Source organism: Canis lupus, chromosome 33 (assembly GCF_048164855.1).
Source record: "Canis lupus baileyi chromosome 33, mCanLup2.hap1, whole genome shotgun sequence".
NCBI classification, from domain to species: Eukaryota; Metazoa; Chordata; class Mammalia; order Carnivora; family Canidae; genus Canis; species Canis lupus.
The window spans coordinates 13,383,387-13,411,052 of NC_132870.1; the positions used below are offsets into that span (position 1 = coordinate 13,383,387).

General features: G+C 38.8%; 2 protein-coding genes, 1 long non-coding RNA gene and 1 other non-coding gene across 15 annotated transcripts in view; 1 reads left to right on the forward strand and 3 right to left on the reverse strand.

Moving 5' to 3' along the window:
• The window catches only part of LOC140623860 (uncharacterized), a 33,012-nt gene extending 25,473 nt beyond the window's left edge, over positions 1 to 7,539 (reverse strand). For all 7 annotated transcript variants that reach the window (XR_012023396.1, XR_012023393.1, XR_012023390.1 and 4 more), the window contains exons 1-2: positions 7,077 to 7,539; positions 1,578 to 1,634 (exon numbers count right to left, since the gene is read on the reverse strand). This is a non-coding gene — a long non-coding RNA (uncharacterized lncRNA). The remainder of the gene's footprint in view (positions 1 to 1,577; positions 1,635 to 7,076) is intronic.
• LOC140623521 (large ribosomal subunit protein eL8-like) lies at positions 3,166 to 4,025 on the reverse strand. The gene is given in 2 exon segments (XM_072810006.1): positions 3,166 to 3,803; positions 3,806 to 4,025. Coding segments are annotated over 2 exon segments (780 nt in total). The 3' UTR covers positions 3,166 to 3,243.
• LOC140624078 (small nucleolar RNA SNORD24) lies at positions 3,993 to 4,067 on the reverse strand. The gene has a single exon (XR_012023612.1). It is a non-coding gene; the product is annotated as a small nucleolar RNA SNORD24 (small nucleolar RNA).
• A 128-nt stretch (positions 7,540 to 7,667) lies between the features above and the next one.
• CCSER1 (coiled-coil serine rich protein 1) overlaps positions 7,668 to 27,666 on the forward strand; it is a 1,367,203-nt gene continuing 1,347,204 nt past the window's right edge. For 4 of the 6 annotated variants that reach the window (XM_072810583.1, XM_072810587.1, XM_072810586.1 and 1 more), the window contains exon 1: positions 7,668 to 8,088. The gene's annotated coding sequence lies outside the window, so the exon portion shown is untranslated. Of the gene's footprint in view, positions 8,089 to 8,368; positions 8,497 to 9,423; positions 9,558 to 27,666 lie in introns of those variants that run through there. The other 2 variants (XM_072810584.1, XM_072810585.1) reach the window with 2 other exon arrangements.

Genomic DNA, 27,666 nt, shown 5'->3' on the forward strand with positions numbered 1-27,666 from the left:
ATTGGTACTGGGTACATGTGGAGTATGTGGAGTCTGTCTGATGGTGCTGAGGGGTGAAGGCATCAATTCTTCTCTATGTGGTCCCCTACATAGTTTCTATAGCAAGTGACTAGGTTCCAAGAGCAATTGTCCCAAGAGAATAAGCAAAAAGTGACTGACAAGTGATTGATTTTATGACTTAACCTAGGAAATAAATTACATAACATTATTTTCACCATGCTCTATTGGTGGAGGCAGTCACAAAAGTCTGCTCAGGTTTAAGAAGGGACATAATCCTTACCTCTCAGTCACAGAATGGTTTCAACATCTCATTGTAAGAAGCACACATGGGATAGGATATTTTGTGACAGCTATACTTGAAACAACTATGTGGTGATTTAATAACTCATTCCTACTTCAATACCCAACTTGTTGGTTAAAATGTTAACATTTGGAGGAAAAGTTGGAAGTGAAGAGAGTGCAAAATAAAGCATTATTACACCCCAGTAATAGGTTTAGAATGCAAATGGGTTTGGTTATATAATATACATGCACATAATAAGTTCCATAATGATAAAGGTCAAGAATACTTGCTATCTTTGACATTAACTTAAATTTCTAGATAACATCCAAGATGTTGAACATGGGAACTGAAAATTAATCTTATTTAGGTTTATTTTTTCCAGAAAGTGAATAAAATTCATTTATTCACATAATATAATGGCAAGTTAAATATTACAATAATAAAATTAGTCCTTAGCAGATCTAGACTACATTAAAATATACAAATTATTTCTCTTCATATTCTACATTTTGATGATTAAAAAATAATTGAATCTCATTACTGAGTGTACCAGACATAAGGGAAAAACACTTTAATTCATGGTAGCATGTGCAGTCATTACTGGAGTAAAAATTTTTAGTCAAACAATGTATAGATTTGGCAAAATAAAAATGACTTTCATTTTGCATAATTTCATATGTCTAGAGCTCCACAATATAAGAGCAGCTTTATACAAATGACAAAAACTAGGAAATGCATTTTTCACATTTTAATTACAATTCACATGTCTGTATCTCCTGCTGTGATGTTTTGTTAAAAAGAGATCTCATTTATGAAACTGCCAGTGTAGAAACTGACAGATGGTAAGACCAGTTTCCAACCTGCTTAAGTACTGGTTTAATATGGTTTAGATTATTTTATTTGCATTGCCTATTTTTACTACATACCTAAGTAGTACAAAAGTACTATCACAGCTTTGTTTCGGTTCTTCTATTATTACTATTAGATATATTTATAGGACTTATAGATTTATTGTTATAGATTCAGCTTTTTATCAACACACTATTTTAAGAGATGATTTAACTGATTATTTTTCTAAAAAATGTATCAGGTTCTATTTCTTTTAATGAAATCCCAACAAACACATAGATGCCTGGGGATAATCATAACAAAACAATTCCAAAGTTCAAGAAAAAAATCACTTTGATAGATGTAACCCATAGAGATATCAACAAATGAACCAATTAATTGGGTTAAATATTTTTTTGTAATATTGCAATCAGAAAAAAAAAAAGTATTTGAATGTGAAAATTACCTCATGCGAAGGTGAGAGATCCTGTGGTTGTTTTCCAAAAGACCTCATTAATCACACCTGGATATAAAAATAATAAGAAGGAAATTATATGAAAGGAAAAGTTTCTACTGGTAAATTTGCTTACAAAAATACCCTTGGTTTTATGTTGATAAACATTATTTTTAATACAGTTTACTTCCCTTAGAAAATAGAGGCATAAATTCAGAGAACATTAATGTTGGTATCAGTTCTTTCCTCCTGCAACTGCAATTTTTTAAAAGGATTTTATTTAGTCATGACAGACAGAGAGAGAGAGAGAGAGAGAGAGAGAGAGGCAGAGACACAGGCAGAGGGAGAAGCAGGCTCCATGCAGGGAGCCTGACGTGGGACTTGATCCCAGGTCTCTAGGAACACACCCCGGGGCTGAAGGTGGCGCTGAACCGCTGAGCCACCGGGGCTGCCCCAACTTCAAATTTTTTCAGCTTTCTAAACTGGATAGTTTCCTGGAAACTCAGGATTACCTCAGCTGCTGGGCAAGTGATGCTTCTCTACACCCCCTGCTTACCATCTCTCAGACCATTAAATGGGTTTAGAATTGTAAACCTGGGACATGGTAGCCCATGTTACAAGGACACTGGCATACATTCAGCTGAAGTCTTGCTATGACATTTGTCTGTGGGTTGGATCCTTGGTGTCTGCATAGTTCCTAGATCAAAAAGCTCATTGCAGTGAGTATTAAGACACAATCATTTGGACTTAGCTTTTGCCAAGGATTCTCTTCTGAAATCCTGGTCAGTTGACCTGGCTGGCCTTTTAGTGTTCTTCACAGAGCAAGAACATGAACAGAACCCACTCTTCTGCTATCAGGCTGTATTTCCGCCACACACACACAAAAAGACAATTTACCAGGTATGTGTCACACCATTACCAATTTCTGAAAGATAATTCTATCGACAAACTGTTCTACCCTGCTCTACCTGGAGGCTGCCCCAGTTAATGCCGTATTAAAATCGAGTTTTCCCTGTGCTTTGTCAATCCTTCTGCCTTCTCTCTTACACTTTCTTATCAGCGTTTGATCTTGAACCAAATGCAGGTTTCAGCCTCAATCTCCATTAAAGTCTTCTTGCTCTATGGTACTCATAATGCCACTTCCATGTTGTAACAGTGTCACAAAAGGATAATTTACCTTTTAGTAATGTGAAAGAAATTCATAATGTTAATAACAAATTTACAATTAATTTTTTAAAAATTTCTTTTATCCAGATGCCTGGGTGGCTCAGCGGTTGAGCGTCTGCCTTTGTCCCGGGATCCGGGATCCAGTCCCACATTGGGCTTCCAGCATGGAGCCTGCTTCTTTCTCTGCCTGTGTCTCTGTTTCTCTCTCTCTCTGTGTCTCTCATGAATAAATAAATACAATCTTAAAAAAAAAAAAGTTTCTTTTACTCTATTAGGCTAAAGCGAGGAAAAGTGGCCTTTACCTTTCTTTTCTTTCTTTCTTCCTTTCTCTTTCTTCTTTCTTTCTTTCTTTCTTTCTTTCTTTCTTTCTTTCTTTCTTTCTTTCTTTCTTTCTTTCTTTCTTTCTTTCTTTCTTTCTTTCTTTCTTTCTTTCTTTCTTTCTTTCTTTCTTTCTTTTTTTGAAAGAGAACCTTTTATTACTTTTATGTACAGAAAATTCAACAGCGTCCACTTAGCCCAGCTCAGTGGCCAGTTCTTTAGCCTTTGCTTTTTCCAGCTTGGTGATGCGAGCTACTGACTTGGGACCCAGGACGTTGCCTCCCCAGTGGCGGCTGATCTCATCATATCTGTCATTGTAATTGGTCCTGATTGCTTCTACCAGCTTAGCCAGCGCTCCCTTGTCTTCTGAGTTAACCTGTGTGAAGGCGACAGTGGTGCAGGTCTTCCTGTTGACCAGACGCCCCAGCCTGGCCTTCCCTTTGATAATGCAGTAGGGAACCCCTGTCTTACAACACAGGGCAGGCAGGAAGACAACCAGCTCAGTGGGATCCACATCATGGGCTATCACTACCAGCTGAGCCTTCTTGTTTTTCACCAAGGTGGTGACAGTGTTAACCCCAGCTCCAAGGACAGGCCGCCTCTTAATGGGGACATCCCCTTTGCCCGCAGCTTTCTTCTCGGCCCAGGCCAACAGCCTCTGCTTCTTCTCTTGCTTTGTCTCTGGTCTGTACGTATGGGCCAGCTTAAGCAGTTGCATAGCTGTTTGGCGGCCCAAGGCCTGGGTGAACTGGCAGGAGGCACTTTGAGACCTTTATACAGAATGGCCCTCTGCCACTGCAGCTGGAGGTAGCGTGGCCACTTGACAAAGCAGGTGAGGTCCCCTTGGGCTGGATGTCCTGTCCTGAGGAGAGGAGGGCAACACGGATTAGTGAGGCTCAACCTCCTCGCGGAGCTGCCGTTAGGGCCTCTCAAAGATGCGGGTGCATCAGCGATCTTGGTGTTTTCAAGCGTCATCACTATCTTTCCGATAGCAAATATTCCTTCACATCATCTGCATACCTAATTTATTTTCTTATAGTTCCTCTATATTGTTTGCAAATATATTTTTTAAAGATTTTATGTATTTATTCATAGAGACAGAGAGAGAGAGGCAGAGACACAGGCAGAGGGAGAAGCAGGCATCATACAGAGAGCCCGACGTGGGACTCGATCTGGGGCCTTCAGGATCACGCCCTGGGCTGCAGGCTGCGCTAAACCGCTGCGCCACCGGGGCTGCCCTGTTTGCAAGTATTTTAAAGTTAATTCACTTTCTAAAACATCTTATACATTTCATTATATTAATAGCATTGTTAAGAAACGTTATCTCCTGAGAGGCCTGGGTGGTTCAGTGGTTGGGTGTCTGCCTTTGGCTCAGGTTGTGATCCCCGTACTGGGATAGAGTCCTGCATTGGGCTCTCCTGGGGAGCCTACTTCTCTCTCTCTAGGTCTTTGCCTTTCTCTTTGTGTCTCTTATGAATAAATAAATAAAATCTTTTTTTTTTAAATAAAAATTATCTCCTTACCTTCCCTAGACACACTAATTTTACTTTTTAGGTATCACTACTGAAGAATTTCTAATTTGGCTCATCATTCATTGGGAATTCAGTGCACATAAGGGGCACATATGTAATTGGCAACCTAATTTTTCTGCTTTCATCAAATGGTGCAATGCCAAATCTTCATTGAACTTGCCAGTTAAAATGCACTTGGGAACCAAATAGCAGCAAGCATAGGAGATGAAAATGAACAAATTGGAAAGAGTCATTAACTTTCTGTTTTCCTATCAAAACAAAAATTGTATCATTCAAAGTGTAGCAAAGTGGGAAATTCTACTTGAAACATTAAATCGTCTTAAAAGAGAATAATTCATTTACTTCTGAAATGTTCATTAGATTTTATAAATGCAGTTTCTAGTACGGATTTTTTTCAACAAAAAATACAAAATAGTTAAAATGAATAAACTTTTCAGTAGTGTTTTAGCTTATATATTTTCATATCTTTTTAATGTGGTGTATATGAATTCTAGACTTTATATTGGAAGTAAAATTGTTAGAAAATTAAGTGAGAAATGTTGGCTTATTTAATACCTTAATGAGTAAAAGCAATTGACAGATTGTCATGGTTCTCACTAATTATGAATGCAACTGAGAGTGTGAAAATTACAATCAGTTGTGGTTACCAAAAATGCCCTTGAAATATCTGGTCTAATGTATAATTTTGAAGTATGCACTATAGGGTCATTATTAAATTACCATTATTTATGACAATTAAATAGAGACCTGGGACCAAAAGCACCAAAAACTTGCCTAATATGATTGAGCGTTGTTCTTAAAGGGGGACACTACTTCTCCTTCTTTTTTAATGTCTATTTGCAGCTTTTATAAAATCCACATATTTTCTGGCTAAGTGCAAATTTTCAGATCAGGAATGTCTCTTCTACAGAATTTTCTTTTGCAGTGATAGTGGGATTCCTTTAGTAAGGACTTTGGAAAAAAGTGTCCTAGCATTTTTCATCTATAAGTCTAAGTATTTAAGATTTTTAAATCTTTGACTAATTCTAAAAAATAAATATTTTGTAATCCCTTCTTGCGCTGGAAAAAGTAGGCAGGAGATAGAAGGAAATGCTATGAAATCAGCTTATTTCATAATTATCTAAAGAAACCATAAAGACTTTCAACTAAACCAGGCGTTCTGAATGGAAGTTGGTATGGACAGTAGAGTAGTTTGAGCTCAATTGCATGAATTAACCAGCATGTGACCTACCTACCCTCCCCAAGCTGACTTTCCTGGTCTGTAAAATTGAATAAATTTTAATAGCTTTTTTCACAGGGCATGAATACATTAAATCCCAACATCCTTTGTTAAATACATCTATTTTTCAATGCTTGAGCAAAGGATAAAATGTACTGTATTTATATGTTATTGATGTACTGGTCCACTGGTCCCAACCTTGCTGCCTTTTCTTGATTACATGTTTAAGCCACTTTTAATCACTTGGACAGTCTCTAAACTCTTTGTATGAGGCATGAAGGGACTAAGGGAAAGGAAAATCAAGGTGAAAATGGTAAAATGGAAAATACGTAATGGGCAAACATTTGACAACAAACCTGGGGATATAGTAATGGCCATGAACTACTAATAAGGAGAGACTGAGTTGTCAACCTTTCCACCACCCCTCTAGCCTCTGAAATATTTTTTAACTTTCTTTAGTCGCATTTAAGAAAAAAAAGAATTTTCCATAATTGGCACTCCAAATCAGAATTGTATCCATGCCAAAATACACATCAACCACTAATCCTCACTAAAGAAATATACCTTGCTTTTACAGCCAATCTATTCATATTTCAGCAGTAAGATTGTGGCCAGTTAGATTCCTAGAAACTGTTTCTCAACATAGTAGTCCATCAGATCACAAAGTGGGCAGCAGGCTAGCTAGAGAGCTGATGTCAGGTGTACAAACAACACTGGAGATGAATTATCTATATAGAAATGGTCCTAGATGGGACACCTGGGTGGCTCAGCGGTTGAACACCTGCCTTCAGCCCAGGGTCTGATCCTGGAGTCCTGGGATCAAGTCCCACATTGGGCTCCCTGCATGGAGCCTACTTCTCTGCCTATGTCTCTGCCTCTCTGTGTCTCTCATGAATAAACAAGCAAACAAGCAAACAAACAAAAATGATCCTAGATGGCACCAGAATGGGTTAAAAAATGTTTCCTACACACACAGACACACACACACACTCCACACACACAGTTAAATGCACTCCATCTGCTGTATTGCCTGATAGACATAAATATATTAGAGTGGAGATAAAGAAGGGGATGGATGGGAAAGACTTCAGGACCCAGTGCAAACCCGAAAGGAAACGAGGCAATACAATGGCAGAGAGAGAATCAGGATAAATACATCAGGGAAGCAACAGCACCATGCCTCTGAAGTCTTCCCCATCTCTAAGTTGGAAAATTTTCTCCAGGGGCCATCAGTCGGATGATATCAAAATGGTAGCTGGTTCTGCTTGTAATCACCGTGTGGTCGAGGAATTTAGGTGTAGGAACAGAAGTTCCTCTCCAGGTCACAGTTCTAACGCTCCCATTATCCTACGGAGGAACCCACTGCCGCCAACGGTTCCTGGGAAGTGTGAGTTGCTTAGAAGGCGGGCTTCTTTCCTTGCTGCCATGGAGGGAGGAGACCTGTCCATAGAGGAATAGGTTGGGTGAGAAGGAGAAAGGGTGAGAGAACCTCACAATGAGAGGTGGAAGAGAAAGAAGGTAGCATTGGTGGTTTGGAGAGAAAAAGACACTGCATTTTCAGCATCCTTGAGGCCCCTTCGCATTGCTTTGGCCTCCCCTGCTTGTTTTGGACGCTCAAGGCACTTGGACTCCACACACCGCACAGGGCTGGGCTAAGGGGCAGGCCGAGGCAGCGCGGTCGGAAACGGCCGCCCCTAAAACGAAAACTCAGCCACGGGCCCGCGGCGGGTGTGCGCGCGCCAATGCCTGAGGCTGCGTGCGCGGCAGGCGGCGGCCCCGGTAGGCTGGGCGCCGCCCTCCAAGCCCCGCCCCGCCCCCTCCCTATAAAGGCCGAGCTCGCCGCCGCCCCCTCCGCAGTCGGGGAGCGCGGCCTGGCGCCCGGGGCCTCGGCGCTCCCCGCGCAGTCACACTCCGCGCACTCACACACTTGCAAGCGCCTCCCCACGTCCCTCCCCTGCCCTCCTCTTGCTCTGCTCCGCTCTCTCTCCCCACAGACAGTCGCCGACCGACTGCCAATCCGTGTCCCTCTCTCTCTCTCTCAACATGACTGCCGGGGAAGCGGTGGCTCAGGCAGAGCGGCGCTGCGGGCGCAGGCTGCAGGAGGAGGAGGAGGATCATTAAAAAACGCAGCTCGACTCTGCAACTGGGAGTGGAGAGAAGGAGCCCAACGGCCGAGAAGGGGAGGGAGGGCGGAGGAGGGGACCAGGAAAGACACCCCCGAGCCCCGAAGACATACATTTCTGAGTGCCCGGGAGAAGCCTTAACAAGCGGCGCGGAGCCCTTCAAGGTAGTAAACGCCCCCGGTGCCCCCCGGTGCCCCCCGCTGCCCCCAGCCGCGCCCCGGGGTTCGCGCGTTGCGTCGCCGCCGCCGCGCCGGCGCCAGACCCGGGCGGACGCGGGGCGACTGCCCGGCAGGTGACCGCGCCGCGCCCGGGCCGCCCCGGAGCAGCCCCCGCCCAGGCCCGGGGCGCGCGCGGCGGGCCCGGCTGGCGCGGCGCGGAGACCTGGCCTTGCAGGCAGGCGGGGGAGGGGGGGGCGCTCGCTCGCTCGTCCGCTCGCCGCCGGCCCGCGACTCCCCGCGCGCTGCGTGGCCTCTTCCTCCGCGCACCGGGGCGCTCGACTCCGGGTGGCCGCGGCCGCCGCTCCAGGGCGATGCGAGAGTTGGCGCGGGCTCCGGGCCGCTGGGCTCCCGCAGGTAGGGACCGTCGGCCCGAGCTGGCGCCGGGGGCTGCGGGCGCCGCGGCGGGGGCGACGCCACGGAGCGGGGAGGGGGCGGGGAGCCCGGGGCTCCCGGCGGAGCCGCAGTGCCCGAGCCGGGACCGCCTCTCGCCCCCGCCTGCCTCTCCTCGGGCGCCGGCTTCCTGGATTGGAGGCGAAACCCTCCCCAGCGGCGGCAGCAGCAGCAGCGACTTAGTGTGAACAAATTGCTTTGTGGTGGCGCGTCCGGGGCTCCGGGGAGGGGTGTGTGTGCGCGCGCGTGTGTGCGGGCGTGCACGACTAATCAGTGCTTTGGCTCACCTGGCGAGGTAATCAGCCTTGAGGTGAAACCCGTGGGCCCGCTCGGCTTTTGGCTCGTGTCCCAGGGACTCGCACCGGCGGGGCCGTCGAGGGGCAGGGTTGCGCGAGGGGGCGACGGAGGGATTTGTGAATGGTGCGTCTCCGCGCGTGGAGGCTGAGCTTGCTGATGTAAAGGAGGAGGTATCCAGAGTGAGAAGAAAGGCTATTTATGGCAAAGAGTTGTGAAATTTCTCGGGGTTTCCTTCAGTGGATTACCGGGCTTCTCTCCTTTTCGTCCTCCCTCTTTCGTTTCTCTCTTCCTCTCTTCCATTTCGCCTCATCTTTCTCAGAATTAGAAGCGATTCTGCACATCCCCCTCCCCCCCCCCACTCCCCACTCCGGCCCCCGCCCCCGTGGGACCTGGAATAGGCAACGAAGTCAGGAATCACTCGCCTTTTTACAGGTAGAAAAAAAAAAATGTTTCTTAGGAGGCACGGATCTTGCCTTTAATGTGTTTTATGTATTTGGTCCCCACTTCTCTTACCTCTTAAGGCCATCAATAGGACCCACAAGACACAAAGTACCGACTTGGTTTCAACAGCTTTCATTTTTCATATCTTTACAGTTGAATACCTTCCCACTGAAATGGAACACATATCCCTAACCCCAAGGAAGGCTATTAAAAATAATACACACACATTTCACTGTAAAGCTGGTTTTATTAAAAGCCTTGAGGAGGAAAGAGAAGCAGACATCTAGGTGAGTGTACATGATTAGTACTGATTAAGAACTATGAAGAAAAGAGCTGAAATACTATTTAATCTAGGCTGCAACACAATTTCTTTCGGTTTCTTTTTCTATTTGCTTTATAACAGGTACAAATTCCAAAGATGTAACTTGAAGCTTAGGGAGGACTTGGGGACAGTGTCTACCAATTACGCTTTAGCAAATTTATGTTTGTTCTTAGAAGTAGTAGCCTGAGCTTTTATAGAACCTACGTATGGGTTACCACTGAGAGAATAGGGCATTATCTTTATTATTTTATTTTATTTTTTTAAAAGATTTTATTTATTTATTCATGAGGGACAGAGAGAGAGAGAGGCAGAGACACAGGCATAGGGAGAAGCAGGCTCCATGCAGGGAGCCCCATGCGGGACTTGATCCCAGGACTCCAGGATCACGCCCTGGGCCAAAGGCAGGCGCTCAACTGCTGAGCCACCCAGGGATCCCCAATTTTTATTATTTTAAATTGGAATGTCTCTAAGCGCCTGCCAAGCACAGCATTGTTAAAGCATTGAAATTCCAACTGTCCCTTCATTAATTTCACGAAGAAGAAAGAGAAGTGGTCAACCTATTGTCGGAATGATTTGTCTTCATTTGATGTTAATTAAGAAGCTCTGTATTTTGACTAACACATGCCAACTGTTGGTAGTTGGTGTTTTCAGTGTGAAAGTAGCTTTCCTTAACAGTCTTGTTCGTTTTGAAGACCAGTACAGTTAAGGATTTGTTATTTTGATTTTTGTTAGGTTCATACTGGTTTAAAATCCATTTTCCCCAGTGCCAGCTGTGTCAGTCAGTAGTGTGTGACTTTTCATACCAGGATTGTGAGTTCCAGCCCCATGTTGGGTGTAGAGATTGCTTAAGAAAATAAAATAAATAAGATGCACTTTCAACATTGGATCACATGCAGTTTTATATTTTACTTTAGGACTTAGACTGAGAGCTCCACTCTGAAGTTTGCTACCTTAACTTTCCTGAATCATTGGAATGTAGGTCTAATGGGCAATTTTTTTTTTTTTTTTTAAGATTTTATTTATTTATTCATGAGAATACACAGAGAGGAGAGAGAGAGAGGCAGAGACACAGGCAGAGGGAGAAGCAGGCTCCATGCACCGAGAGCCCGACGTGGGATTCGATCCCGGGTCTCCAGGATCGCGCCCTGGGCCAAAGGCAGGCGCCAAACCGCTGCGCCACCCAGGGATCCCTAATGGGCAATTTAAAAATGTACTTGATGAGTTGTATGACTGCAGTCATTAAGAGGTTGCATCTACGAATATTTTGTTTTTTGGCACTGTTAGAGAGTCGGTAACTGTTTATTTAAAATGTATCATTTATACTATGGTATATTAATTTACATCAGACTCACAAAGTAGAAAATGAAAAACTTACTATATTCTATAGTTACGCAATTGTTTATTGCATTTTATTACTTGACATAGTAGTCATGATAAAGGGCCTGTCATGTGCATCTACTATCTAGGTAGGCATAAGACTTCCTTGCTCCTGCTCTTCAGGAGCTTACCCTCCAGTTGGGATGAATCCGATGCACGGTGGTTGAACAGGGTTAACAATCCGTCACAATAAGAGATTGCATGCCTAACAAGGACTGTAGGAATTCAGAGCATAACAATAACATTTCATTCTGATTTTTGTCTGAAAGGCTTCAGGGGTAGATAAGACTTGCTTGGTCTTGATCTTGAAGAATAAATAGGATTAATCGCTTGTGGATGAAAATATGAGCTATAAGATGCAAGTCTCCTGGAATTATAGAAAATAATGAAAGATATAAGGGGAAATAAGTTTGTTTGAAATAGATTTAGATATTGCAAAGCAGTTGAACTTGGGTAAAGGGCAGGTTGAGTTGGTTTTAATGCACGACATTTTGTACACAGTTTGACCAAATGCCAAATTGTACACTCAATTTTTGAAATTGAGTTTCTGTACCTAAGAAGTCAAATCTTTGATTTCATATTACCTTTTAGTGAACAAAATGCTCGACATGTATTTGTAGAGAATACTTTAAATATTTAAAATACCACATCACACAAAAATGTTAAACTTGGTAACAAGATGGCAGATATAACCTGTTTATAGTGAGGGGTTTGAGGTAACATCCTAAAGCAACACTCCTTAGACTTGTTCTAAAGGAAAAAAGAATGAGATATGTAAGAGAATATCTATCTATATTAATAGCCAGCACTCACTGAATGCTTAATATTTTATTCTGTGTATAAAATGTATAATCCATTAAATAACATTTTCTGTAATATTTTTATTTTAAAGTTATTAGCATGCATTGCATTTTTTTCATGAATATGGAGCTAAGATGCAGGGTTCATGAGAAATAACTTAGAAATGTAGCAATTTTATTTTTTTTATTTGTTAAAATGTAGCAATTTTAAATATATTTTTTTTTTTTTTACTATCTTCTGGGAAATAGATGGTATTAACAATAGGAGGGGATCCCTGGGTGGCGCACCTGTTTGGCGCCTGCCTTTGGCCCAGGGCGCGATCCTGGAGACCCGGGATCGAGTCCCACATCAGGCTCCTGGTGCATGGAGCCTGCTTCTCCCTCTGCCTGTGTCTCTGCCTCTTTCTCTCTCTGTGACTATCATAAATAAATAAAAAAATAAAAAAAACAATAGAAGCATGTGCTGTCTCTAAGCATTCTGATCTCAGTTATTTTTTCTTTGTATATATATATATGTTTGTTTTTGTACAAACATAAAACTGTTTAAAATGAACTTCTTCATTTTAAGAACACAAGAGGAAACATCTGAATGTCTTTGAGCCTGTCTTTTCAGTGTGACATCCTAGAAGTATGTTATAGTGACCGTAAAGAGGTAGAACAAATATTAGATATGACTTTTAATAGATAACGAATAGAATTACTTTTAGATTAGGTGGATTAAAATATTTTTATATATGTATATATTTGTTGACAGTGAATAGATAAGAATTATTACAAAAGCAAAAAACCTTTTAAATCACCAGTTTCATATTCATGTAGGAATGGGATGATTTCCAACATAATAACAGTACAAACCTGGCTATCTGTTAATTGGTCTCTTTTGAGTTTGGTTTTAGACTATATGTCACAGGTGTATCACTTTGATAATGTAATCACTCCTGTATGACTGACAGCTTCTGCATTATTTCCCTATTGGATAGTGACAAAATCTGTTTGCTTTATATTGAGGACATACACTTCTATCAGAAATATTATCTTCACTTTGCAAGAGTGTCAGTTAACAATAAAACTTGAAGTCTGAGTGAGGGAAGCCGTTAGAAAAGATGGGGAAATTGATACAAAACACTCTAATGAGCCATTCTTCAATATGTAGCTTAAACTAAATATAATATAAAAATATAAAGCTGACCAATCTAAACTGCAGTTGATACACTACTGAGATACTATTACCAGTTCTTATTTTTAAGGGACTGTATTGCTTTTTAAGCTCTTTTCATGTGGTCTAAATAAAATGGCCAAAAAAGAGGGAGGGAGGGAGGAAAGAAGGAAAGAAAGTTGATTGTGGTTGAGTGTTTACTAGAGTCTGTGGTATGATACTAAATTTTTTAAGAACGATTTCGGCTTTGATCATTGACAGACACAGTTTGACCAAATGCCTAGCCCTCTACCTAGATTAGCTTAAAATATTATTTTTGGTTTTGCATATTTACAGTGCATTAAACACTTTCTTAAAATTTTACTTAAACTGATAAAAATTTTTGAACACTATGTTCTGATATCAATATAAAATTTAAAGTCCATTTATAAGGAAGCATTTTGTTAATAACTTATGGCAAATTCTTTTTTTTTAAGGTTTTATTTAAATTCCTCTTAGTTAACATACAGTGTAATATTAGTTTCAGGTGTACAATATAGTGATACAGCACTTATAACACCCAGTGCTCATTATAGTAAGTGCACAGTGTATAATAGTTATTTTTAAAAAATTATGTGCATATCTCATTTCCCAAAACTTTTTACTGAATAATTTTGGGATCTATTGATTCTGACCTGAAATAGAACATTCAGAGTTGGAAAGCAGTGATTTTATAATTCTTTTTTACATTTACTAGCTGGCATTCTTCTCTGAAGGAAAGCTTTCCTTCTCAGATCAGTATGGAGTATGAATTTTTTATTTTTTTTTAATTCAGCATATTAGTATAAGTTAGATTTAAAAAATTATTTAAATTCAATTTAGTTAACATATTATTAGTTTCAGGGGTAGTAAATTTAGTGATTGATCAGTTGCATATAACAGTGCTCATTACATCAAGTACCCTCCCTAATGCCCATCACCCAGTTACTCCATGCCCCCATCCACCTCCCTTCCAGCAACCCTCAATTTGTTTCCTATAGTTAAGAGTCTCTTATGGTTTGCCTCCCTGTTTTTCTTATTTTTTGTTCCTGTTCCTATGGTCATCTGTTTTCTTAAATTACACGTATAAGTAAAGTCATATTTGCATGATTTGTATTTGTCTTTCTCTGACTTATTTTCCTTAGCATAATACCCTCTATTTCCACCCATGTCATTGCAAATGGCAAGATTTCATTCTTAATGGCTGAGTAATATTCTGTCGTGTATGTATAAAACATCTTCTTTATCCATTTATCTGTTGATGGACATCTGGCTCTTTCCATATTTTGGCTGTTGTGGACATTGCACCTATAAACATTGGGGTGCAGGTACCCCATTGGATGACTATTTTTTGTTTCCTATGGATAAATACCTAGTAGTGCAGTTGCTGGGTCATAGGGCAGCTCTATTTTTAACTTCTTGAGGAACTCCACACTGTTTTCCAGAGTGGCCGCACTGGTTTGCATTCCCACCAACAGTAAGAGGGTTCCGCTTTCTCCACATCCTCATCTAATGGCATATTCTTAACTCAGACCAGTAGGTCTCAAAATGTGGTTCTCTGAACAGCAACATCAGTGAACTACTTAAAATGCTAATCCTACCACAGACTGAATAAGGAACTCCAGGTTGGGGTTCTCTATGTGACCCTTTTGCACTCTCAAGTTTGAGAACTACTGACCTAGAGTGTTTTATAGTGAAACTTGAAGGCTGTATCTTCCACCTGTTTGGAGCTAATACTTTCTTCAGTTGTTAGAGATAACTACAGTTTAACTATTTAGATCTGGAAAGTATTATACTCTCCAACCTCAGAAGATTTTCATCTTAACTGTATGTATGTATATATATATGTATGTATGTATGTATGTATGTATGAGTGTATTTAAGAAAATAATTAAGTGAGTTTCTAACTCCTATACATATATTTGCTGTTGATTGGGGAAGCAATTTAAAAAGTGTAGAATTTAACTGGAGCCTAAAGACCCCAGGCTAGGCCTTATTGGTAGTCATAAAAATATGCACAATATACAAAGCTTGACCATTTTCTGTTTAGTCTTGTTGACTCTTTTTTTTTTTTTTTAAGATTTTATTTATTCACAAGAGACACAGAGAGAGAGGCAGAGACATAGGCAGAGGGAGAAGCAGGCTCCATGCAGGGAGCCCGATGTGGGACTCGACCCCAGAACTCCAGGATCATGCCCTGAGTCAAAGGCAGACGCTCAATCGCTGAGCCACCCAGGCATCCCATAGTCTTGTTGACTCTTCTGTGATATTTTTGGACTGGGAATGTAATAATCATTTTTTTTCTGTAAGATGACAGCTGCACAACAATAGCATCACATTTGTGGAATGTTCTCAAAGTCTTAGTGCTAAAATAAATTTTAGACCACATCCCTACATCTTTCAGGATTCAAGATAATGTGTTTACATCCTGTAACTCTTTTAGTATCCCCCTTTCTTCTCTCTCCCTCCCTTCCTGCCTCTCTCTTTCTGTCATCCCATTTCTCTATTTCAGTTATGGGCTCAATCATCCCTTCCCTAAGGAAATGTTTCTTGGCCTCCTTTGCTACATCAGTTGGCCCATTATATATTGTTTTAGTTCTGTATTCCCCCCTACCTTCTGGTACTTACTGAAATATTAATTTAATTTTATGTGTATTTATGTGATGGGTCCAATATTATATCATCAGGGATTAATGTACAATAGGTGCCCAATAAATATTAGTTAACTGTATGCCATCATCCTAAAAATGTTTTATGTTTTTCCAAAGAAAGATACTAAAAAAATTTTAAAACACAGGGAGTCCTAGGACATATGTAAATATAGATGCTACTTTCTTTTCTATTTTGCAAATGATGAGATAGATTTCATTAACAACAACAATGGCTCTAATGTGTCTTACATGATAGGCACTCTATATGTATTATGTCATGTATTTCTTCTAACATTATAAAGTTGTTTTTATATGTTTTAGAGATGAGAAAACTGTGGTTATGTTCTATGGTCTGCCAAACTAAACCAATTTTTTTAAATTACATTGATGCAGAAATGATGAAACCAGTAGACAGAGAGTGCGAAAGGAGTGTATCTCCTCATTATTCCTGATTTAACTCGGGGCTCAGTACTATCTGTTCATTGCCTATGCTGTTGCTACCGTCTTCAGTGATGCCGTTGTTGCTTTTTGGGTGATTGAACCAGTGATGGAGCTCTTACAAGGCTGAAACTCCCTTCTTCTTATTGTACTTTTCAATACCATTATTATGCACCCCTATTCTCTTATAGGGACCACCCCTATCTGGTCAGAATCTCCCAATTAATAAAAATTTAAGATATAAACAAGTATAATGTGAAGACTGAGTGCCTTTATACAGAGAATGTCCAAACATTAGATATCCTCTATATTTGGAGATAACAGGTTATCTTTTGAAAAGGTTGACACAGCTTTGGCTACTTTGCTCAAATGAGGAAATATGATTACATGGTAGTAGCAACTCAATTTCTTTTGCCTTTTAATCTTCGTATTATTTAATTGTGAGTTTAATCAATTATCAAATGTTTGTAGCAAGGAAATATTTAAAGGCTGATTCTGTAGAAGTCAATGGACAGTTAAAGAGTTGAATTTAGTTATTCTGAAAGTTTCTTACTATACTGACTGTACAAACTTACACAAATCAGACAATAACATGAATAAATATAGATGCCCAACAACAAGATGAAAAAAATCATAGTTTAACTGAGTTTTTTACTTACAGCCTATTTTGTAGCTTTTGACAAAACTTGTTTCTGTCACTGGAATAATTTAATCATTAACTGGCACTTCATTCATGCCCTTTATTCAAGACTTATCCTTCTATGTAGGAGGAAGATTGACTAGTTTCTCACTCAACCCTTTGGAATTTAGCATCAACCACCCTTGATGTAGAGCTCTAATATAATATTTATAGTAATGTTTCTTTCTTGTAACTGAAACTGAGTTCTCACCTAATATTTTTCTGTGCATCTTGATAAATTGCCCACTTGTCACCATTTCACCTAACATTTGAGCAAGGACTTTTTTTTTTTTTTTTTTGCTAGAGCCTGCTTTATTTCTTTATAGATAGGGATCCTATGTCTAAAAACACTTCATTTCCTGAGTCCTTTTATGTGCTAACAGACTATCCCCAAAATATGCTTTTCTGGGTCTTTAATTATCACCAGCTCTTAGAAATATGCTTCATTTCCAGTACTCACTCTTGGACCTCCATGATGCCAACTACTTATGGCATATTGCCATGCTCCCAGATACTCAGGCTGGTTGGACTTCTTGGAAGTATATACAGCTGGGTCTCTATAGCACTTCCCAGCACTTCTAGTACAAGTCTATTACCAAGTTCTGATCAACACCAGACTACCTTATTTTGCTACTTGTAATCTTCTTTACTGAGCTGTGTCGCGTGATAGAGCTACCTCATTCATCATCATTGACAAAAAAACATTTTGTAAATGCTTATTCGTAAGTCAGTCTATTTCGAAAAGAATACATCTCCTGGGGTTCCTAAAGCTCCTGGATAGTTTGATCCATAAAAAAAGAAATACACATTCTTCCATGTTTTGTTTGATATGTGTATACAAAGATGTGATATGTGTATACAAAGATGTGTAGAATGTGCATATGCATTTTTTAGTTTCTGTTTTTCCTTTTCTAGTCAGATGTTAATTTCAATATGATCTGACTCTTCTCCATTCTTCATAAACTTATTTGAATATGATATGTTTGGAATATAGAACAGCTGAAGAAGAAGCATACTGCGGATGGTGTGATACGTTCTCTGATTTTCCTTATTCGTTAATAAAACCTAGCAGTATCTCTGTGCTCAAGAAGTGTTACCCAGGTGTACTACTTCTATTCAACTCTCCTTGGAGTCTTAGTGATACACTTTCTCCATCAACCAAATTCAGACTAACATGTCATGTTTTGTTTCTTCTTTAAAAGATTTTATTTATTTATTCATGAGAGACACAGAGAGAGAGGGAGAGACACAGGCGGAGGGAGAAGCAGGCTCCCAGTGGGGGAGCCTGATGCAGGACTCGATCTCAGGTCCCTGGGATCACAGCCTGAGCCAAAGGCAGACGTTCAACCTCTGAGCCACCCAGGTGTCCCAACATGTCATGTTTCTTATCTACTCATTCACTGCAATTAACTCTTGCCTGGAAATGGTTAAATACTGTGATTCTGTTAATGAATTTTTTTTGTCGTATGTATGGCTTTGTTTGCTTTAAGCAATAGCAGCAAACGATATATCACAAATCTATATTAGGCTTACAAATAACACCAAACAAGTAAACATGAATAAAGATATGGCAGAAGCAAAGCAAATGTAGGCTTTAACATTTTAGGCAATTCTTCCTTTAGAAGCTATTTTTGTGTTTGGTTGGTTGGTTGGTTTTGTTTATTCATAGATCTACAAATTACCAAAGCATTAAGTCTGAGTATATGAAATACGTTTAGTGAGTGATGCTTTCTAACACATAGTGTTTCCCAGGATATTCAAGAACACTTGGAAGGGGAAAAGCACACAAATTGTACAAAACTGTCAGATGAGAAAATTAGGGAAAGGGAGAAAGTAGTTCAAATTCAATATTAGAAATGTAGATAAGAGTAATTTATTTTAGGTAAAGTTTCAGTATATTTTGTGGGTAACAAAACTGATGGGTCTGTCCTTCAGGATTCCTAAATTTTCAAAGGATGTTAACTACTGGGAAGATAGGTGAAGGATAGTTAATTTGATTTTGATTATTCTATCCATATGCACAAAGACCCAGGAACACTAAAAATACTCATTAATAAATGAGTTAAAGTTAGAATGTACCTCCTAAAGGAGCATTATTACAAATATAGATCACTATCTATATCTATATATAGATATATATCACTAAGTTGGACCATTAAAAAATCATTAGAAATTTGTGCCTAACAAGCATATCAACTTATAGCGACATTATTGCTAAAATTAACTTTCAGAGGTATTTTCTACATTGTAACTCAAGCAGTAAATGTGGTGTTATTGAGGAGATAGCTTCTTCATCAACTGTGTGCAGCTTCTGAAAGGATAAAGGGCTCTACAGTGGTATAGTCTAAAATGATTACAGTAACAGTATAATGTGAAGCATCCCTAAGGGAATTGTGAGTGTCCCAGGTCCAAGCGCTGCTTGGAACACTGAAGGGATAAAGGGATAAAGACACTACGTTGCTAATTCTTTAGTAAGAAAAGGAAGGTATTGCTGGTAGGATATTTCTGAGGAGCAGTGAACCTGAGTTCATTGGATGATGATACATAAAGCACAAAGCCCCAGAGGTTTATTTAGGACATGAATGAATGAGGTATTTTAAAAGCCAAGTAATTTTAATTTGAATATAGGACAGATTGGTAATTCTGAAGTTTTGGAGGTGCTCCAGCCCAGTTCCATCCAGTATGCTCTATGTGTGGTGTGTCTCCAGTCACCTCTTTAGCAGGGGAGCTATCCAGGGTACTAGACTTCTGCTGAAACCCTCTTGCAAAATTGTGCAAATTTTTTTTTTTTTTTTTTTTTTTTTTTTTTTTTTTTTTTTTTTTTTTTTTTTGCTAATCCTACCTAGAGCCTGTCTTTGCAGACACTACATCATTCACTTGGAGTGACTAACCTGTCATCATTTGATTTATTCTAGCTGGCCTTTGAAAGTCCCATTCAAGTGTAAGTTCAAGTGTACCTACTGCAATCATATGCAAGAAGCCTATTCTGGATGTCAAATCTCCATTTAAAATATCATAATTCACCACTTGCTTTACTTTGTGGCTGTTAAATCGTAAGCTCAATGAGGGCGAGGCTTTTGTATTTTACTCTGTTTTCAAGCAGCTGGTCTAAATCAGTGATATGAAGATCCTCAGCAATTGATACATGAATTAATACTGCTTAAGACTGATTTGAATTTTCATCTGTGTGAACTACTCCCTTTTCTAGCCACTATCCTAAATCACATCCAGGCTTACTTTGAATATGGCCTTTCATGAAAAGCCAAAAGATTGAAATTTGTTCTTAACTTGAAACTGAGTAACTTAAAATGGCTAAAAGTCTTGAAAAAAAATGAAAGGTCTATGAGGTATGGGTATGTATGCCACAGGTGTTGTTAGGGGATTGGCAAGGTTTAAGTAAGCAAGAAGTAGCAGCATGGGCTGATACAGAGGATAGCATCAAAGGAAACTGGTTTGTCACTTCCTTAAAATAGAACCCAGAACATCCATGCCACACTCAGTTTCTAAGGCCTTTGGAATATGGGATCTCCTCTCAAATTCCACAGCTTAGATCTTCATTTTGCTACGTCTGAAAATCCGAGGCCACACGAGGCTGACAAAAGTCTTTTATATAGTAAACAAATGTTAAGGCCCTGTGTATATATTAGCTAATGAGACATACATAGTCCCTCTCATCCTGAAGCTTACAATTTAGTTTCCAGTAGTGGTACCCATAATATCCTCGGCCCTTGCTGAGAATGGACATCGGTAGACTTCTTTTCTCTTTCTTATAGCCACACTAGTGACCTCCTGGACTGCCATAAAGAATAAGTGTGCTTGTTTCCATTACTCTACCTCTACACATAGCATTGCTCTGAATGTCCAGTGTGGTAGTAAGTGAGACTACATTGTCACAGTAAGATTTTTATTTACATTAGGACACTCTGTCACTGGTTTTGTAATGACTTACTGAGCCCTGTTACATGATGTTGGTAAATTATGTGCTTGTATATATATTCCCTGATAGGAATATTTCAAAAATGGCTTAGCTACTATTTTTTCTTTTGATCAGAAATTCCCTGTATTTCAAGGGCATGAGCTTAGGAAATGGAAATGGTTGTGTGGTCTTTTCATGGAGGATATTTTCACTTTATAGTTGTACCTTTTATGTTTTTGGAGTATATATACTATCTATCCTGTACATCATGTGTTTCTCTTTCCTATTTTCTACCAATTGTCAGCAGCAATTTTTCAATTATGAAGAAGAAAAAGAAAAGCTATAGTTCTTAGTAATTACCGCCTCCTTGGGAATCTAGTTCTAGTTCTAGTTATAGAACTCACAGAAATATTGTAGATTCAAAATAACTTAGATTTAAAAGAAAGGATTTAAAAATGTTAAAAAATGAATAAAGCAGAAGCTTTTGTAACTGTCCTAAATAAATTCATAATTTGAAAAACTAGTAATTTCTTTGCTGAATATTTAGAATTATGCTAAATAATAGATTATTATTAATTTAATGAATTAAAAGCCACTAGAGTCAATTTTTAAAGTAATAGTAGAGATGAAATATTTTTATAAAAACGTATTTCAATCTGTTGAAAGGAAAACTATTTGAGGAGTATGATGTGTGCTCACAGTTTCAGTGTTTTATAATGAAACTGTTAGGAGACAGGGATAAATTTTAGCAATCATGCAAATCATTTGTGTTGTGTAAGCGCAACTCCAGGAATCCTCAGCACGCAGTCAAGACTAGGCTCATTAGAGACCAAAAGTGATGATTGCTTCTGATTTAGAGTGTGGACAGGGAAAGGTGCTATGATTACACTCTTCTTCAATGAAAGAAGGTAAAGCAGTTCACACCCCCATCAAGTGTGAGATTTATACAGACTCTTAAATTCTATTTTAAACTCTAAGAGTCTGTATAAATATTAGTGAATTAAAAAATTTTTACTAGAATATTCTTTGACATTAAGTCAAAACACTTGAACCAATCTTTGTTAAGTGTGTGTACAAATGTACACATGTATAAAGTAATGCAAGTTCTTATAATGGGATATATCTTATATAAATTTCTTTTAATTATGCAGGTGGTTTTCATCTTCTCTTGTTTTTAGCTTCTTTTTTTGAAATGAAGAGATTGATCAGTCAGTGCTTTCCAAAAAAAAAAAAAAAAAGAAAAAAAAGAAAAAAAGAAAAAACCAGAACCTATCTATCTATCTAATCTATCATTTATCTGTAAGAAGATTTATTTTAAGGGATTGGCTCATGTGATTGTGGAGGCTGGCAAATCTGAAATCTGTAGGGCAGGCTAGGCAGTCTAGAAACTCAAGCAACATTTCTGTTACAGTCTGAGGTAGAAATTTTTTCTTCTCCAAGAAAGTTCATCTGTTGCTTTTAGGCCCTTCAACTGATTGAGGCCCATGCACATCATTTTTCTTCCTTACTTTTTTTTTAATTGAAGTTCAGTTTGCCAACATATAGTATAACACCCAGTGCTCAGCCTATCAAGTGCCCTCCTCAGTGTCCATCACCTAGTTACTCCATCCCCCCACCTGCATCCCCTTCTACTACCCATTTATTCATTTCCCAGAGTTTGGAATCTCTCATGTTTTGTCAGTCTCTCTAATTTTTCCCCACTCATTTTCCCTCATTTCCCTTATAATCCTTTTTACTCTTTCTTATATTCCCCATATGAGTGAAACCATATGATGATTGTCCTTCTCCAGTTGACTTACTTTACTCAGCATGATACCCTCCAATTCCACCCATATTGAAGCAAATGGTGAGTATTCGTCGTTTCTAACGGGTAATATTCCATTGTGTGTGTGTGTGTGTGTGTGTGTGTGTGTGTATCTCTTTGTATATATACATCTTCCTTATCCATTCATCTATCAAAGGACATTGAGGCTCCTTCCACAGTTTAGCTAATGTGGACATTGCTGCTGTAAACATTGGGGTGCAGGTATCCTGGCATTTCACTGCATCTGCATCCTTGGGGTAAATACCTAGTAGTACAGTTGTTGGTTGTAGGGTAGCTCTATTTTTAACTCTTTGAGGAACCTCTACACAGTTTTCCAGAGTGACTGTACCAGTACACATTCCCACCAACAGTGCAAGAGGGTTCCCCTTTTTCCACATCCTCTCTTGTTAATTTTGTCTTGTGAATTTTCACCATTTTCACTGGTGTGAGATGGTATCTTGTTGTTTCCTGTCTTGTTAATTTTCACCATTCTCACCAGGGTGAGGTGGTATCTCATTGTGGTTTTGATTTGTATTTCTCTGATGGCAAGTGATGTGGAGCATCTTATCATGTGCTTGTTGGCCATGTGTATGTCGTCTTTGGTGAGATTTCCGTTCATGACTTCTCATTTCATGATTGGATTGTTTTTTGAATGTTGAGTTTAATATGTTCTTTTTCTTTTTAAAAGATTTTATTTATTTATTCATGAGACACACACACACAGACAGAGAGAGAGAGAGAGAGAGAGAGAGAGAGAGAGAGGCAGAGGGAGAAGCAGGCTCCATGCAGGGAGCCCAATGTGGGTCTTGATCCCGGGACTCCAGGATCAATCAGGCCCTGGGCTGAAGGCAGGCATTAAACTGCTGAGCCACCCAGGGATCCCTGAGTTTAATGAGTTCTGTATAAATCTTGAATACTAGCCCTTTATTTGATATGTCATTTGCAAATATCTTCTCACAGTCTGTAGGTTGTCTTTTAGTTTTGTTGACTGTTTCTTTTGCTGTGCAGAAGATTTTTATTCTGATGAAGTCCCAGTAGTTCATTTTTGCTTTTGTTTCCTTTGCCTTCATTGATGTATCTTCCAAGAAGTTACTGGCCAAGCTCAAAAAGAGTGTTGCCTGTGTTCTCCTCTAGGATTTTGATGGATTCTTGTCTCACATTTAGATCTTTTATCCATTTTGAGTTTATCTTTGGGTATGGTGTAAGAGAATGGTCTAGTTTCATTCTTCTGCATGTGGCAGAAGAATGAATTTCCCAGTTTTCTCAGCACCATTTATTGAAGAGACAGTCCTTTTTCCAGTGAATAGTCTTTCCTGCTTTGTTGAATATTAGTTGACCATAGAGTTGAGGATGATTTCTGGGTTCTCTATTCTGTTTCTTTGATCTATGTGTCCGTTTTTGTGTCAGTACCGTATAGTCTTAATGATCACAGCTTTGTAGTACAGCTTGAAATCTGGCATTGTGATGCCCCAGGCTTTGGTTTTCTTTTTCAATATTCCCCTGACTATTCAGAGTCTTTTCTGATTCCATACAAATTTTTTTTTTTTAAATTTTTATTTATTTATGATAGTCACAGAGAGAGAGAGAGAGAGAGAGAGAGAGAGAGAGAGAGAGGCAGAGGGAGAAGCAGGCTCCATGCACCAGGAGCCCGACGTGGGATTCGATCCCGGGTCTCCAGGATCGCGCCCTGGGCCAAAGGCAGGCGCTAAACCGCTGCGCCACCCAGGGATCCCTGATTCCATACAAATTTTAAGATGATTTGTTCCAACTCTCTGAAGAAAGTCTATGGTATTTTGTTAGGGATTGCATTGAACATGTAAATTGCCCTGGGTGGCATAGACATTTTCACAATATTTATTCTCCCAATCCATGAGCATGGAATAATTTTCCATCTCTTTGTGTCTTCCTCAGTTTCTTTCAGAAGTGTTCTGTAGTTTTTAGGGTATAGATGCTTCACCTTTTTGGTTAGGTTTATTCCTAGGTATCTTATGCTTTTGAGTGCAATTGTAAATGGGATTGACTCCTAATTTCTCTTTCTTCAGTCTCATTGTTAGTGTATAGAAATGCCACTGATTTCTGTGCATTGATTTTGTATCCTGCCACTTTACTGAATTGCTGTATGAGTTGTAGCAATCTTGGGGTGGAGTCTTTTGGGTCTTCTATGTACAGTATTATGTCATCTGAGAAGAGGGAGAGTTTGACTTCTTTGCCAATTTGAATGCCTTTTATTGCTTTTTGTTTGATTGCTGAGGCTAGGAATTCCATACTATGTTGAATAGCAGTGGTGAGAGTGGTCATCCCTGTCATCTTCCTGATCATAAGGGACAGGCTCTCAGTTTTTTCCCATTGAGAATGATATTTCCTGTGCACATTATTGAAGGTAATCTGCTTTACTTTAAATCATTTGACTTAAATTTATTAATCACATCTAAAAATACTTTCACAGCAACATCTAGATTAGTGTTTGATGAAACAACTGGGCGCCACAGCTAAGCCAAAATGACACATACAATTTAACCATTACAGTGGGTAAGGGATATTATGTTAAAAGCCCTTGTTGATTTACATGATAAGTTGATGTACATATGTTTTTCCTTTGGCCAGAGATACCTTATTATTGATCAGTTATTGGCATTTGTAGACAGAGGTCATCATTCATCATCATCATTTGTTCCTTATTAATTTTGTAATTATTTATTAAGGATGTCTTATGTGCAAGACATGATATTAGGCAGTTGAATAATTTAAAGAAAATGAAAGATTGAGGCTATATATTTTCAGTGTTTTAATTCTAGTGGAAGAGCCACGTGTATATTTGATGCTTGTGTGATAAGTTAATTTGAAGTATGAAATTGTTTGCTTTTCAGCCTTGTGAATTAAATGCCATTTTCTCTGTGAGCAACTAAAAAAAAATTGTCAAGGGTAATATGCCAAGTTACTATGCTTATTAATTTAAGGATGACTCATATGTAAAATTGATTATGAAATGTATGCTTGCCCACTAGCAGGCCAATTTCATTTAGACAGTGTTGGCTATATATACATTCATTTTAGCAGATTAAAAGATTTGTATTTGTATTTGTATTCAACCTATGTAAAGGTGATTCAGTATATACTGAAATAGGTGTGACAGGTGGATGCTTGTGATTTGATTTATTGATAATCTTGCTCTTCATATAGCATAGAGCAACAAACATTTTCTTTACTGGCTCTAAATGAGTGTTTCTCCTCGTACTTTGTCATTTCAAAATTGCATTTTGTTGTATTTCCTTATTCGGTGAATATGAACATGTCTGCCTGGCTTTTGAAGCCCTCTGTAAACTCACCACACCTTGTTAATCCAAACATAGATCTTCCACTTTGTTAAGGTCATGTAGCTTAGAGCACCCTCACACACACAGTTTATGCATTTAATCCTTTCTGTTTATGCAAATCTCAGCTGTCATTACTGGCCTAACTCCATGAAACCTTCCATGACGACTTTCACCCGCCTGGGGAGTTTCCTTTGCTGCACTCTGAGGTGTGAGCAGTACCTAGTTGGCACCAGACAATTAAGTACAAACTGTTCTGTGCCAATGCATTTTTCTATAGTATGAATTAGCTCCTACACTGGCAAATCTGGGAAGTATGTTAGTAAAATGTTGAAGTTGGTTCATGCATGATTTTTTTTTCTCCATAACATATTTGTATTTAGCTTTACCAAGTAATTATAGCTTGAATTCAAGGTATACTAGTGCAGGCACATGCAAAATACAATAGAGGGATACCCTTTTCACAAATTTACTTTCATCTTTTTTAAAAAAGGAAAAATTTATGCATTTCCTGTATTTTTTAATTAGGAATTTTACATGTCCTTTGGCATATAAGACTTTTATAAAAAAAATACTATGATTTTGTTTAGAACTTTGTGTTGTAAGCTGCATAGATTTTGAGTGTTTCTGCCAAGCCCTATTTTTGGTGGTATAATTTCTGTCCAGTTTTTCAGAATGAAAGAATAACTGTATTGCAATAGCAGATTGCAAAATTGCACATATATTGCAAAACCGAACAATTTTGCTTCAAATCCCTCGGTATTCATTGAGCATCCACTGTGTGCCAGACACCAGTACTAATGTTGGATGTATGAACACTGAGCAGGGTTACTTTTGAGTACAAAGGAGACTAGGCACAAATCCTGTATGATGCTGTTTCTACAAATTAGCTCAGTGCATGAGGAAGAGACAATAAAAAGTAACTGACCTTTGTGCATGTTCCTCACTCTGCCTGGGATGCTCTTCCATTCCTGCTTTATTTCTGAATTTCTTCTCGAACTTCATGTCTCAAATCAAACATCAGTTCTTTATACTATTCTAAGCTCTTAGAGAGCCATACACTTTTCTTTCATAGCACTTAAGGTAGCTGTAACTTTACAATTCTTTGTGAGGTTATTTAGATAATATTTTCTTTTTCTTAGATCATAAGTTCCGTGAGAACAGAGATCACATTTGTTTTTTTTTCCCCATCATTGTATTCCCATATTGTGGCAAGCATGTGTACACACACACACACACACATATGCACAGAGCAGGCATTAATATATATTATAAATTTAATTTCTGTTATATATTTTGCAGGTAGGTTTTTAGTAAGTTTTAGTTGTATAAGTGAATGAAAGTATACATTTTCCTTTATTTTTTAGAAACTAAACTTTGACTATTCTCAGAATGAGTCAGGTTTTTTTTCCCTATCCATCTCACTTTTGTTAGCCTCACATTTTCTGGTAGTGTGTGAATTTGTTGAACTTTGTGGCTTATATATTTGTTTTATAATTTTAAAATAAATATATTGTAGAAAAAGTGTATTAGGTCCCAGAATTGTGTTTATGTCTTCCAGAAATTGCAAAATTAAAAAAAAAATTATGTGAAACCTGGAAGTGTAGAAAAGAAAGTACAGAACAGTATTTTTGTTACCTTACCTTTGTGTAGAGAAGGATAGCTTGAATAAGCCCATAAAGGCAAAAACTTAAGTTATTGATAATTTTGGAGGAAATTATTGTTTTTCCTTCCAAAACTTAGCAGTTGGAATTTGTTTCTTGAAATTTTACTTTACTGTAGCTCACAGCTTCCCTGAACTTGCTCCCATGCTTTGCCTGGTCAAGTGATAGGTGATGTCCACATTCTTGTTAGGACAGTCCTATTTTGGAAGGCTGCCTTATAGTCTTCATGGGATTAATGATAATTTTAAACCTTGTGGATG